Source organism: Gallus gallus, chromosome 9 (genome assembly GCF_016699485.2).
Source record: "Gallus gallus isolate bGalGal1 chromosome 9, bGalGal1.mat.broiler.GRCg7b, whole genome shotgun sequence".
Classification (NCBI taxonomy): domain Eukaryota; kingdom Metazoa; phylum Chordata; class Aves; order Galliformes; family Phasianidae; genus Gallus; species Gallus gallus.
In genome coordinates this window covers 13,385,222-13,400,161 of record NC_052540.1, presented here as the reverse complement: position 1 = coordinate 13,400,161, position 14,940 = coordinate 13,385,222, and the positions used below count along the sequence as shown (strand labels likewise).

General features: G+C 49.8%; 1 protein-coding gene and 1 long non-coding RNA gene across 3 annotated transcripts in view; both read left to right on the top strand.

Moving 5' to 3' along the window:
• Positions 1-2,726: 2,726 nt before the first annotated feature.
• Positions 2,727-7,035, top strand: LOC124417082. Its single transcript, XR_006930842.1, has 2 exons — positions 2,727-2,845; positions 3,909-7,035. It is a non-coding gene; the product is annotated as an uncharacterized LOC124417082 (long non-coding RNA).
• A 1,046-nt stretch (positions 7,036-8,081) lies between these two features.
• CCDC50 (coiled-coil domain containing 50) overlaps positions 8,082-14,940 on the top strand; it is a 39,706-nt gene continuing 32,847 nt past the window's right edge. For both annotated transcript variants that reach the window (NM_001031315.3, NM_001389359.2), the window contains exon 1: positions 8,082-8,268. In NM_001031315.3, coding sequence (NP_001026486.3) covers positions 8,220-8,268 — 49 coding nt within the window. In that variant the 5' untranslated portion in view covers positions 8,082-8,219. The remainder of the gene's footprint in view (positions 8,269-14,940) is intronic.

Here is a 14,940-nt window from a genome sequence, read left to right as displayed (position 1 = left end):
GGACACCACATCGTGCCAGATCACCCAATACAGCTTCATCTGATGGTACCTACACTTTGTCTTAAGTAAAAAATTACGCCTTTTCCTTGTTTGGGCTGTTGGCTTCTGATCCCTAACTGTCCCTAAAACTTGTTGTGCAACTTGGATGGTTATAGGATGACTTGCCCTTTAATATTCCTTTTAATATTTGTTTTTTTACTAAAAAAATGGGGAGTAGAAGCTCAGATTTTTTGCAAGTGCCTATGAAGCTGAATGTGATGCTTCCATTAAAAAATGATTTTCTACTGAGGAAATGGTCCCATTTTTTTTTTTCTGTAGAGGCAAATAAAACCATCTTGTCTTCCCTCTCGGTCTTGTGAACCAGCAGTCTATCAGTTGAAGTACTCCTCTACCTTCTTAAGTTCTCTTCGGACCAAAGGACACCCACATCCTACAGGGAGCACTTTTCCAGACACCACTCTCCCTAAGCTATCCATGGCAAACTGGTCGGTGGTGGGCAGCCCCCAGGAAGCAGAGACCATAACCTGGTAAGCACCACCTTGCATGGGAGTGCAAGGTGGGCTGTTGTAGTTCTGACTCAAAACCATACTCTTAAGGAAAGTTCAGGTAAAGCATGGTTTTGCTTGCTACTAAATGGTGTCCACATTTCTACCAGTCTGTGTTGAGACTGGCTGTGAAATTGTTTTTGCCTTGATATCTGGTGGATTTCCCCATCACATCTAAGCCTTTGCAGAATCCACATATCTCTGGCTGTTTTTTTTTCCTACTGCTGGCTGTGAGACATCATGGCCTATTGACAGGATCTTTCAGGAAGTTGGAGTTGAAAGAGCTCTGGGATTTTCTCTTTCACTGTAGAGATACTTCAGTTCTGGGTCACTGCAAGTGTTCAGACCCCAAAGCAACCTGCAAATGCAGTGTGCCAGTCCTTCCAAGGGTGTACTGTGATGAAAGTAGAGGGCTGTCATTCTCCATTTACACAATAATAGGGGTGAGGGGTGGATGCTCTCAATGAGTGGGTGGAAAGATGCCTGACAGCCACTGCCAGACACTAGAGACTTTTTGCATTTGTTGCAGCTGTGGGAGGCTTGACTTGAGGCATTAGGTTTAATTAATACTCTCACCTAGTTAATATATTTGCTTTTAGTCCATTTGTACGAACTCTGAAAGTATTTTTTCCATTTTATTGTTGTTATATCTTTTATTCCCAATAGAAAAACAACATAGTTTCCATATTCTCTCAATTACTTCACTCAGCAATAACATCTACTACATCCACTGAGCATATGTGTCTACGGCTCAAACACAACAACAGCCCAAAGATGGGAGCTCTGTCCCTAACTTCCATGGTCTTAATTTATCTGACTCTCTTCATGTAGAAGCTTCTCTTTACAGAAAGCTATGCAATTGTCAGGCAATTTAATACAATCAATTTGGAAAATTGACCAGAATGGATAAAACCAACCAGCCCAAAGGATAGGGATGGAAAGACCTTGCCCAAGCAGGTTGGATGCTGCTCAGCTCTGCTGTACCAGCTCTGCATGCTAGAGATGAGGCATTAATAGACTTTAATGGGCTTGAGTAGCCCCAGCTGTGGCCTTCACCTACCCTCTCTTCCCATAGGCTGAGGAACTCTGTTTAAGCCTAGCCTTGGGCTCCTGATCCTGTCTGTTATCCAGGGTGAGGAATGCTGGTTAGTTATATCCTTGGCCATGGCTCCTACTGATCTGCTTGTTGAACTAGAAGCTGAGTTTCTAGCTTAGCCTCAGACCTATTCTGTCAGTATGGATGTGTTTATTGTTTGCTGGGTTGTGTTTGACCCTGGTTGTCATCACTGGGCCTGATTCTGACTGGTGGATTGAATTCTAGCTTGACCTTGAACCTTCCTCACCTCCACAGACTTTCTTAGTGATCCAGGCTCTTGGTTGATCTGAATGCTCCCTGACGCTATTTTCCTCAATATACTCAGCATTCTTCTGTGTGCACTCTTTTCTCTGCCAGGCAGGTCAGCCTGAAATGGAGCAGTAAAAGCCTTTAGGTATTCTGCGTGAAATTCCAATTTCTCTTTCAGCTTTCAGAAAGTCACTTTCAGCTTTGTTGCTAACTCTAATTGGTCTCTCTAGAACAGATGGAGTCTCCAAATAGCCTACTTTAACCCCAAAGCAGTAACATGTCTTATTTCAGAGTAATCCTCAGACAAGAGGAGTTCAGCAGATTTCTTTGGCTACTTGCAAGATGCAGGAGGCAGTGTTGAGCTGCTGAAAGCAGGAGAACTTGAACCTTGCTTGGAGTGGCGTGTTTCCAGGACACTTTGTATGCTGTGCATTTGGCATTTGAAGAGGGAGAGGATTTCTTGTCTTTTCCAGCACTTCTTCAGAGCATTTGAAAACTTCACCCACATCGTGTATTTCAGGTAAGCCTCAGCAGCATTCATGGGCTTTGCTGTGGTCTTTCAGTCTCTGCTTAAGCTTTGTTTGCTTGGTCACAAAGCAACCAACCTGCTGTGGCAGGACCTGGGGGGAAAGAGCCCTTACTTAAGGTTGGGAGGAAGGGTGTATTAAGTGTCGTGCAGTCTGTGCTCCAAGAAGGGGAATTGGCCGAGACTGTGTGCTCTCAGCTGGTGGAGATGGGATTTTTTTTTTTGTCCTGCCCCACACGTAGGAGGAGATTTGTGTCTCACTGCTTCCTTGCTTGGAGTGTTTCTAAGGGTGTGACGGGCATGGGAAAGAGGAGGGGACAAACTGTTGAGAGGAAAGCAGGGAGGATGCTAAAGAGACCCTGAAAAGCAGGGAGGAGTTAGGAGCCTTTCAGCATGAGAAGGGAGAGCTGCCCCCTCAGCAGGGCTGAGGTGAGTTTCCTACACAATTTCAGGAAGGTAGGAGTCACTTTGCTCCCCATCCCAAGCAGTGGCTCACAGAACAATCCCTTATCCCCTCTGTCCATGAAACAGTTTCCCTCCTTGGTAGTCCAGTCCCTGCTGTTCTATAGCATCTGTTCTTCCCTGCGCAACCACTGTAGACCTGACAGCATCGGTGTCTCCTCTTTGTGTTCCAATTGCATCTGTCTGTCCTTCTGTCTCTCCAACTGTGCAAAGTCCCCAACAGAACAGCACAGCTTCACTGCAGAAAGGAATTAAAATAATGTGCACATAAGCCAGGAGAGCAGCTCCCTGAGAGGAGGGAGTACATAACGGGGAGGGAGATGTAGTTATAAAATGAGATTCTCTGTTCCTCAGGGGACTGTTAAAACCAGTCAATATTTATGAAGCTTTTAGTCTGACTCATGCAATTTGTTCCCCCTTCTACGTGCTTGTCTTTGGGACTCAGCTGTTTCTTGGCCTGTTACTGATATAAAATTAGATGCTATGGTTTAACTGTCTCCTTGTGTAGTGAGGAGGAGGGAAAGGTCCTAAGCAAGGCATAAAATGGCTTCACTTGTCACCTCCCTGCAGCCAGCAGAGGGAGGGCACAGAGGGAAGCATCGTTAGCTCCTATCAGGTGGGGATCACCCTTAAGAGAAGCAGCACCTCGTGGTTAAGGCAGAGAAGGATACAGAGTGCAGCTGGGCTGCCTGCCTGGCTTTCACATCCACTCGGAGGGCTGTCAGGAGATGATTTGGCTTCTTAGAGGACAAGCCAGCTCCAAAGTGTTCTCCTGGTGTGAGGGCTGAAAAAGCAGTGCGGGAATGCAAAAGTATGGGACAAAAGCAGGGACTGGGGGAGTCATGCCATTTGCACCTCTGCTTCTTAATCCTGAGCTGGAACGCCTTCTCCAGACCAGATCTGTCCTGACAAGCAGTTATGTGGCTGAGCCAGGACAGCGTGCTGAAGGAGTGTGATTTGGGATGACCTGGTTATACCACCAGATTTACCCTAAGCTTGATCTTTCTCTGATCTGATCCACTATCTACAGGCTCGGAGTCCATCCTAGATGATGTCGTGAGCATTCCCCCAGAACTCAACAAGGATATAAAGTGCCAAGTGAATGATGCTGTGGGGTGTCTTTACAAGAATAGCATTACCTTAAATAAACTAGTCATCCTTGACTACAGGAAGAAGATCTAGAGTGGTTTGGAGCAGGAGCTGGTTTTCTGGAGCTTACTCCCCTCCGTCAGCTATGCTACGCTAGAAAACAGCCACGTGTGGAAGTGCTAACTGAGATGACAAATCAGTACATGGCAAACCTGGGGAAACCACCAAGGTAGCTGTGCTGCAGGTTCTGTGCATCGCTGCAGAGCCAGCGTATCCTGAGCTGTCCTCAGAAAGCCCTGGAGCATTCTGGGCTCTGTGTCCTCTAAAACATGCTGCAGCCACCAGACAGCAAACTCGCAGGCTGCTGTAAGGACTGACGTGGGCTTGGCAGCTCCTGGTGTGATTGAGGCGGAATGAGTTTCCTCTGATCATCTCACTGCAGGTGTTGCGCTGAGGATGCTGAATCCTACCTGTATCAAGGACTTCTGCAAGGATCCTCTCTTGTGGCTGAAAATCTCCATGGGAATGAGTGCTCGTGTTCATGTTTCTGAATTTTGTACATATCTTTCTACTTCAATCAGCAATTGTCAGCGAGTCTAAATTGAATGCAGCTTGTACGCGTATTTCTTTGGGCATCATGGCCATAAACAAGGCTCGGTGGTTTCAACCCTGTCTGCCAACAGTGCCAACTTTCATGCTGTCATTCCTTTTTCTCCCTCCCCCTCCTCTCAGTTCCCATCATTTGGCCTTCTGACTTGCCAAGAACTACTACCTGTTCTTTGGGAAATGTTCTTGCTATGAGTTACCCACGGAAAGTCTGAGAGGGTAAATATATCTGGTTTATTTTGAGGAAATTTGCATAGATGACCATAGCTCTTGCATTTCTGAGTGCATATCTTCCTACCCAGCTTGTCATCTGTATGTAGAGCCTCTGAGACTGTGGTGGCTTCTGCACATGCAAAATCTGTTTTGTTGAGTGAATGTCAATGCTTTCTGGATGTAAACCTGTGTATATAAAATCAAGGCTTGAAACAGGAGATTTGAGGATGTGTCCCTCGTGTCTTGACCTTGGGAATCAAGGCTGGCAGAAGTGATAACACCAGATTATTACCTTTCTTCTTAACCAGCAAAGGATGAGGAAAGTGGAAATCAAAAGGTGATTTCTAGCAGTTGTTCAGTGGAGAATACAGTAAGCTTGGGGCCGTGTGGGACCTGCACTGACCTCAGCCCCCACCAAAGTCCTTCCAGCATCACTGCTGAAATGTCATCTGGTAGCCACTGAGTAGGACGGCAGGCACAGGGGCTTCCCCACAACCTGCCACTATTATTAGGCTGCTTACATCTCCCTTTTGTGGGCTTGCAGGCAGCTCACTGTGGGGCACAAAGTGAAGAATAAAAGTCTGTTCTGGGTGAATAGTGGTCAATGTGCCAGCTTTGGTATTACTTCTCACTTTCTTTGGTGAAGAAGGGTTTTGGAAGGTATTTAGTCTCTCTTGCCGATGTGAAACTTAACAGTTTCATGGGGAGGAGGGGAAAAGGAGGGCAGAAGTGTTAACCTTACAAATGTTTGATGCAGAGCTAATTTGCACACTGCAGCTTCCTGGGCAGCCTGGACAAACATCTGAGCTGTGCATGTCACTGAGCTGTGTGCAGCACTGTACCTGACTTCCCATTGTATGCATTCTCTGTCCAACTAGAAAGCCAACGAAAGCCCTCCCATGGCCCAGCTCACCATTATCCTGCTGCTCCTACGACATTGCATGTAAGCACAAGTTTAGTTCAATTCGTTCATCTTTTGCAATGCCCCAATTCATCACCTCTGAGTGTTTTAAAATACTTTAATCCTTGCATGCTCCTGCTCTCCTTGTCCTCCAGGGAGCCCTAATTCCCACAGGCACCATTTGGCTACCGACGGAAATTGCACACCTGCTTCTTGCTGCTCCTTGCCAAGTGCTGCAATGCTTGCTTCCCTCTTATCGGCCCCTTCTGGCACAGGAATTCAAACCTCTCCTAATGTGTGCCTTTGGTTGCTTGGTAAAGAAGGAAGGTTAATGACTGGGGTGGGTCAGAGGAGGAAAGACATCATCTCGTGCTCTGGCTTAGGTGGGAGGGAAGGTGGCAGTCACCTGTCACCACTGACCCATGGGTTTTGGACACAGGTTTGTGTACACCTGATTACTGTGAGATGCCTTGAACTGGTTTTCCATCGCTTTGCGCTGAGCAATGATGGATGCATTTCTGCCTGTGGTATCATTATCCTCTGCCTACCCCCAGAGCAGCCTCATCAGTTGGAGTTTGCCATGCAGTCATTAGGGGAGCTCTAACAAAGGCTGCTCTGAAAGTGAGTGTCTTGATGAGGCCCAATTTATTTCACAGTTGTTATCCTGTTGTCCTGAGATGGCAGCATGGCACTGGAAGGGGTGTCTGGCTTATTTAAGAAGCAGGCACAGAGATGTTTCTTGGCCTGCAGGAGGAATGGAGCAGCACGAGGCACTCCTGGTGCTCTTAAATAAAAGAAACAGTTATTTTTTCCCTGGTTTTATTGGGATTAACTGACCCACTGAAACACACCTTCAAGCTGGGTGCTGTAAAATTTGCAGTGGAAAACCTGCTGTCAACCCAGCAGAACAGAGCTTCCATGCTTTCTGCCTGGAGGTGGAGGTTTTCAGACACAGGTGGGAGCTGGGAGGTGCCCTTTGGGACCACAAGATGTGATGTGACTGTGCTGCAGTGTCAGCATTGCATCAGTCGTACATCTCCTGGATCCTGCTTCATTTTCTCTCATCTCCAGGCCCCCCACAGTCATTCCCATGTTTCCATTGGTCTTTGAAGCCTCCTGCGGCCTTCAAGTGATGCCTGCCATCTTTCAGCTTCAGAGATTTCTTCAGAATATCGTGACAGCAAGCTAAGATGAGAGGATTTTGATGTCACAAATGCAAGGAAAAAGCTGTGCCTGGTGTGCAGGACACTGCCCTTGGGAACAGGGCGGGTGAGTGCTGCTGGCTGGATTTGCCAGTCTCACTGATGCTCCTGAGGAGGAGCAAGGACAAGCACGTCTGCATGATTAACAGAGCTGGAGGAAGGCACAAGGAACCACATAATTTGTGTAGGAGAAACCTGAGCAGAGAGAGCTCAGGAATTTTGACTAATTGGTGCGGCTGGTTTGGGCCTCATCCAGATAAGAGGATCCAAATTCATTAGGGAAGACTGGAACAAAGAGCTGAGTGCATGAGGGAGAGCTTGGGAACACTGAAATTGGTAACTGGGAGATGATGTTTCTAAATGTGGGGTCAGAAGGCTGTTCTGTTGCATCAAATCATAGGGCATCACAAGTTAGAAGGGCCCTCCAGCCCCTTCCCCACCTTTGTATGCTTCGCTTAGATGCTCATGTGTGTCCCCACTTGTGTTCAACAGCAGATGCTTGCACAGAGATTAAAAACTGGGCTGGTAATGAGTGAAGGATGTCCTTCTGGCCAGTCCCATTGTGCATGTGCTGCAGGGGTTAATGGCCCTGCAAGGTGCTGCTGTAGGGGCTGAGAAATAAATGAGAGAAGGAGGGGAAAAGAACCCCACCACCAACAAAAGCTTTAAGAAAAAAAAAAAAAAGAAGAAATCTGGAAAGAAAGAAGAAAATAAGAAAAAGTATAAAAGGGGGGAAAATGTTAGGAAAAATAAAGCAGAAGGGGAAAATAAAAGGGGCTAAAAGTGAAAATGAGGGGAAACTAGGGAAAAGGGGGGAAAAATAGGTGAAAAAGGGGAGAAAATAGGCGAAGTAAGGGAAAATGAGAAAAATAGGGAAGGTGGGATAAGAGAAAAGGGGGAAAGGAAGGGAAAATAATAGAAAATAAAGGGATAAAAAGGAAAAAAGGGGACAAAACAGAAGGAAATTGGGGGGAAAAGGAGGAAATAAGGATAATAGGGAGAAGTAAGGAAAAATAACGGAAAGGGAGGGAAAATGAGGGAAAAGGGTGGGGAGGGAGGGGAGAGGGAGGCTGAAAGCAAAGGGAGAAGAAAGAAAAAGAGGCAAACAAAGACCAATCGGCGCGGCCGAACCCGAAAGGCAGCGACCCGGGGCCGCCCGGCGCACAGCCCCGCCCCACCCCGCCCGCCCGCCGCTTTCTGTCCCCTCCGCCGCGCCGTACGGCCGCTCGCTCCGGATCCCTCCGCGGGTAACTTCGCGCGGTGCGGCGGGGCACGGGCGGCTCTGCCCTCAGCGTGGGGCCTGCCCGCCCCGCCCGGCGGCTGCAGCAGCATGGCCGAGATCGGCATCGACCAGTCCAAGCTGCCCGGCGTCAAGGAAGGTACGGGCGCTGGGTTGCGGGGAGCGCGTGTGTGCCGGCGGGTGAGGAGCGGTGCCCGGAGCCGCGCTGCGTGATGGGGATGGGTGTGCGGGGCTGTGCCGCAATCCCGTTGTGTGCTTTGCCCTGCGGCCCCCGGGCGCGTGGAAGCGGCGTGGAACGTGAAATCGCGGCGACCGGTTTTAGCGTTGCCCGTCCTCAGAGCGTGCCTGCGTGTGGTTGCTGGAGAAAATGAATGCCGTTAACCCTTCCAGCGGGTCGGTTCGAGGGGATGACAGCCCCGTGCGGGCAGCCTGCACGTGGTTGGGCTGCTTCGTTGGTGCTCGGCGGGCTCCGGCTGAACCTGCGCCTGCGGTCGGGGGCGCTGCGCCCCCGGGAGACCCCGGTTCGAGGCTGCTGTCCGCCCCGAGCGGCTCCGAGCTGCGTTCTGCAGAGCCTCGGGCCCGTTCCGAGCTCTCAGCTCAGTGATATCATTTGTTTTTGTTGAGCCAAGTGTTGAAACCGAGTTATGGCCCGGTTTAGGTCTATTCATGCTCAGAGCGAGTGCCAGCCAAGGGAAGAAATGCATCACCTTCCGTGCCTGGGGAAATATTTGTTCTTCCAGAACAGAAATCGCTGTTGGTTCTTCTGGAAAAAAACACCGAAACGTTCCCTGTCTCCATTTTGGGCAAAGGTCAGCTCAGTCGTTCATTAACAGCACGGCTCCGTGCTTTGTTGTGGAGTGAGGACTTTGTTCTGCACTCACTCCTCTCTGCGGGGCTCTGTGGGTCCCCTTTGGGGGGCCGTGTGGGGTCCACTTCCAGTGTTTTCCTTGGGACTGCCGTGTGCCGGTGCCATCCTGCTCTTCTCTTATGATCTTAAGGCTGTTGTACAGCCCGGCTGCTGCTGTGCAGTGAAAATCCACCAGCTGCGGCCCGGCGCTTCCTTTTTGTGGTTACTTTCTTTCTTTCATTTTCAAAGCTACCTGTATTAGCTGAAGGCTTGTCGCGGATGGGGCTTTGCTGGTTAAAACTAGCTCAGCCACTCCACTTTATTTGTTTTGCCAGCATAAAATCTAACCTTAAAGCACTCATTTCCAGCATCAGCCAGACCTGGTGCTGCAGCCTGGTGTTACAGCCTCTTTCCAGGCATGCCAAGCGCCTGCACTGACCACTGTGGTTAGCAGAGCTCTTGTAAGGCGTTTGCTGAAGGCTTTGGTGGTGGCTGCAATATGTGGGCTGAGTGTCTCTGCTCTCCTCTCCAGTGTCTGTGACATTCTCTTTTCACAGAATGGCTTTGGCTCTGTGCGTGCTCTTCTGACCCTCCCTGGGGCATTGCTCAGCTGTCTGCACGCAGATCTCTTATACTGGAGGTTTTGTCTGTGAGCCTTTCAGGGACAAAAGCATCCTGGAGATACTGTTTTAATTGGTTACTTGCAAAGCAAGCAACAAGCTGGCTTGAGCTCTGCTCGCACGTGTCTTTCATCTCTTGAGATCTGATGCATTACTAGAAGTGAAATTTGGCAGCCATCCTTCCCTGCAGTGGCAGAGGTGAGAACTGGGGCTGTGGAGCTCAGTGCTGGCCTGAGCTCTCCCAGGAGAAAAGGGGCCTGGGGGAGGGGAGACCCACCCAACACTCTGGTCCTACAGTGCACAGGTCTTCAGAATGGTGGAGAATTGCAGTGGGTGAAGTTCTCATTTAGTATTATTTGCAATAGCATTAAGAAGAAATAGAAGGGCAGTGTGTCTGCACCTGTCATTAGAATCAATGCAGCCACGCTGCCGTCGCTTAGGCTCCACTCTACTTATTCTACTTGCACCCTGAGAGCGCAGCAACAGCGCTCACTCTGACTTCTGCTCTTCATTAAGCATCTGCTTTGACTTCCTGGAGCTCCTGATTCATACCAAAAGTGCTGCTGGTTGTTTCCCAACTGTGGTTGTAAAAGATGCGACCGCTGCTTTGGGTGAGGCGGAAAGGTTTGGAGCTTTACTTTCCCCCTTGTCAGGGCAGCCCCAGGGATAGGCAGCCTGGCTGCTCTTTGTTGCCTTATCGCAAATTGAATAAGTCTGTGGTAAGCATCCATCTTCTTCTCAACCACAGCACCTTCTCTCCGAACTCTGCAGCTTAGCCTGACCTCCGTGGCATTGCTGCAGGGAGAACCTTGTGGTGCCAGACAGCCGGTGTCCCGAGCAGCAGACTGCCTGATCTTATCAGCTTATGGCATTTCGGTGTCTGTGTGCTCAGGAATACGGCACTGCAAGGAGGAAACCCGATGTCTATCAGAAACCCCAGTGGGCTCAACGTTTTGAAGAGAGGCTCCTGTGAGGGATGTGTGGGGATGGGTTCTGCTTCGTGGTTTTTCCAGGAGGGTGGCGTTGGAGGCTGCGCTCATGTAGAGGAAGGGTTGGACTCCAGCTGGATTAGAGTAATGGGGACGACTCTGAGAGCAGCTGCTGATCAGCCAGGTCACCCTGCAGCCACCTGCACGGTGCCCCTTGGCTCCAGATGGTGGGTTTTTGTTCATGAAGCATCATGTGCTGTGTCACAGTTTTCTGCTTGGTGACTTCCTCTGAGAAGTGCTCTGAAAAATGCAGGCAAGCTGGATGGCTCGGGGGCAGCGAGGGCAGGGGCTGACGGGACATGGACATGGGTTTTTCTTTCTAGGTCATTGGTTCACATCCAGCTCTTCTGAGTAATAGGAGGTCTGTTTTTCCAGCGTGCATAAATTCAGTAGCTGAGGCTGCGGTGCTCGTTTTGCTTCTGCTTAAAGCTGGGTGAAAGTTTTATTGTTCATTCAGCTGTCCTGGGTCTGCAGCGCTTGGCAGAGGAGGTGGGCAGGATTAGCATTTTGTGCCTGTGGCTCTGAGCAGGCAGGTCTGCCTCCTGCCATCCCTGCCATCCTGTGCATTGCCCTCTGTGAGCTGCCGTGAAGAAAAAAAAATAAAGGAGAAAAGCCTTTGGCTGACAGGAGCTTCCAGACTTGCACTGATGCCTTCTGCAGGCAGATGTTTTCTTACTTACTGATGAGCAGAGAAGTGCTGGGGCTGGGATAAAGGAGGCATGGTCCGTTTTACCCTGTTGGCACTCCCAGGGGTGGCAGCGAGGTGGGAAGCTTTCCCCCATTGGCAGTACAGGACACTGCCATTGCTGCTGTCTGAGCAGTGACTCGCAGACAGCCTTGTGTTTACTGTGTCCGTGGGCCTCTGTTTAATCTTTAATTTCCTGTGGCAACATCAGAAAGCTTGTGCATACCAGGACTGGTTGTGCCCTCACTGGAGCCACACAAGGAAAGCCCTGCCTGGGGAAGTGTGCCTTGGGGCTGCGTGAAATGCCTCTGCTTTGCTGCAATAAGCCTTGTTTTCCTTTTTGCTCAGAGCCTTGTTTTCCTTCTTGCAGTTCACGTCAGTGTGACTGTTTGTGGGACGAAGTGACATGTTCCCTCCCTGCTTCCTCGTCCCCCTCCCAGCATGTGTGCAGCTGGCTGCCTTCCATGTGCTTGCTGCTGCTCCTTTGCTTAGTGCTGGTTGGAAGGCCAGAAGACTGAGGAAGATGGCTGAGCAGTCACTAAATCTGCCTTAAAACTTCAGAAGTTTAGGGCTGCTGGGCACTTCCACCCAGGAGGGCAGGGCAGCCCTGTGTCCTTACAGTGCTGGTGGAAAGCCAGCCACGTGGGAGCATATTGGTGCTTTGTAAAAATAGGAGCCTTTGCACCATCTCTTGGTACGTACAAAGACCCCACCCCACTCGCTATAGGTGAGCCCTGAGAGCCTCGGCACACTGCTGCTAGGAGAGCACAGCACCTGTGGCTGTGGTGAGTGCTGTTCAGGACAGAAAGTGGCAGTGGTTAGCAGGTGATGTGCTCTTCCTCACTTGTTTCGGAGGAGGTTTAAAAAACTGTGCACAGAGTCTGTACGTGTGTGTGGTTCTTCCTTCCCCCACACGTTCTGCTGATCCAGGAGTCTGTGGTTGTGGGAAAAGAAGAAGTGCTACTGTGGGCTAATGATGTGATGTTCAGTTAGCGATGGCAAAGGGGCAAATGCTTGAAGGTGCTGTGAAATGAGGGCACGTTGCTTTGGCCACTTATAACCAGACAGGGCAGGAGGCTGCAGCATGCTCCGGCAGCACTACCGCAGCACTGGGGTGAAGCAGTGGAGGATGGCAGGGAAGGACCTGGGAGCTTTCCAAGCCGTCAGGGTGTTGGCTGTTTCTGTGGCACGTGGAGCTGCTGTTCACAGCACTCTGCTCTCCTGCAGGCGTTGCAGCCGGCGCCAGGTTTCCGAAGGAAGTTTTGCTGGGAAGAGGCTGGGCTCTGCTAGGGTTATTTGCAGCGCCTGAGGGCCCTGTGTTCCCATTGCCTGGTGCTACCAGGAGGGACGGGCAGCCCTGCCTCAGCCCTGCTTGCCTTCTTCAGGTACCTTTTGCTCCCAGTCCTGATTCTAGTTGTCTGTTTTTTTTTTTAAATCCCTGAGCTTGTGTGTATATTATACCACTTAGAGGTGATTGACCTCCCCCCTGAAAAGGAAAAGACTGACTTCTTGCTGTCCTTCAGCTAATTTTGAGTTCTCAGAGCATGAGCACAAAGCAGCTTGTTTCAGGTTTGCACTGCGATCCTCATCTCTCTGCTCATCTGGCTCCAGAGGCCGGGGCCGTATTCTTATCATCTTATCCTGCTGGTTTTGATCTTAGCTGTTCCAAGGGCAGGGTGCCAACTCAGGGCTCTGACAGGAAGGGAGACGTGCGTTCTCAGTGCTGCAGCTCTGCTGACTTGTGGCTCTTCTGTAGATAGCTGCGAAGGTCTGACTGATCTGGGGCCAGCTTTGGTACTTTGTGTTCTTCAGAGCTGACTAATGAACTTGGAGAACTTATGTGTGGGAAGTGAGGAGGGGGGAGAGCACCCAAAAGGGTCTGGTAAAGAGGGAAGGAAGTAAATAAATGAATAATAATGGAAAGGAGTTGGAAACGAGGCAGAGCATCCTTTACTGGTAGATATAGGAAGGCTGTCCTCAGAAAGCAGATCACGGAGCAGCTCATCCCGAGCACTGGCAGTGGCTGAGCAGGTGGCAGGCAGGAGTGCTCCTTCCTAGGAAGAAGGGAGCTGATAGGAATCTGCAGGAGTCAGTCAGATGTCATGCTGCAATCAGCTCTGACACCTTCAGCCTGGAACGCAGCAGTTGGCTGGAGTGAGCCTGAGGGGCTGCACTGAGGCCTGTCCTGCTGGAGCTTTGCTTCTTGCATATGAATGAAACCTGGTTTGTCTGTGTATGTGTGCTGATGCTGCCATCAGTCCGTCTGGCTGCAGCTCTGGCTTAGCTGCAAACTTTGGAGCAGTCTTTGGTTTGGCTGCAGTCACCTGGGCACTGGCAAGAAAATGACACTTCTGCTTGCTCCTCCAAATGACTACAAGCTCTCTGGGGTATGAAACCACACTGTGGGGTTTTAAGAGGAACTGGAACTCTTCTTGGTGCTTGGCACCTTCTGCGAGGGCACCAGCTTTCAGCAGTCAGCCATGCATGGAATGATGTGTGAACTTGTACCGGAAGGTCACTGAGAGCCTGATCCTGGACTCCTGCTCTCTTGCATTCTGCAGCATTATCTTTTAGGGTTATGCTGGAGGAGAAGCTTGGGAGAGCTGACACTTTGAATTATCTTGGCTCCATCTCGAGCTGCTCTGTGAGTTTATTCATGACTGCCTGAAATGGAGAGTTTACCATGTGGGTGAAGCATCCTAGGGTGCCATGGCTCCTGGGAGCTGGCCTGACCCATGGGGTGCCCCTGCCAGCCCTCCCCTGAGAAAGTGCTGAACTGAGCGAGGGGTTTAAGTTTGTGCTGAGCAAAGAACACAAGTTTTGCCTATCTGGGAAATCAGCGTGTCTGTCCAACAATTGTGTAGTATAAAATTGTTTAAAATGCTGAAGTGAAAACTACTTATCAGATCAAAGTAAAATAGGATGATTGCTGCTGAGATGGCTGTGGGGGCAGGGAGTGTATATAGCGCAAATCCCTTGAGATGTGAGCTCCATGCCTGAGCAGTTTGCTGAGTGGGTGGCTATTTTGAGTTGAGCATGAAGGGAGACTTTTTTTTGTTCCCTTACACCAGTTTAAGTGAGTGGTGTTGGGCTTAAAACTAAAACTGCCATGACATCCTGTCTGCAGAAAAACACACAACAAAAACGTCCAGAAAGGGACAGCATCATATGATCCATAGGACACCACTCAAGGTGTTAGCTATAGCTTGTGGAGACATCTGTGAGCTAGGGAGTGTGGTCTCCTGATGAAGGTAACTCCTCTCCCCTTCCCCCAGCATGCACGGTGCTTCACCCCTAGGCAAAGTGGGGATAAAACACACTTGGAAGGGGCAGTGGTGTTTTTCATGCACTGCAAGCATTGGTTGATAGAAAAACCTGTCTTGTTAGCTTTTCATGTTGCATGTGTGCTGGCTGAGTCGATTGAAGCTGTGTCAGATGCTGGAGAGGAGGGCTGCGGAAGCAACTTCTGTTCTCATCCATGGTTAAAGATTGACTTCATTCACGTACAAATGTAGCTGTGTATTGAGTATTGTGAATAATATCTGGTGGGCTGAGTTCTGCTGCTTGGCTCTGGCATCACAGTGACCAAGCTACTGGCCAAGTCTGTGATTCCAGGAGCTGCATATCTGGGAACCAAGCAGGATGTGGCTGAAAGGGCTGAGTTTCCAAA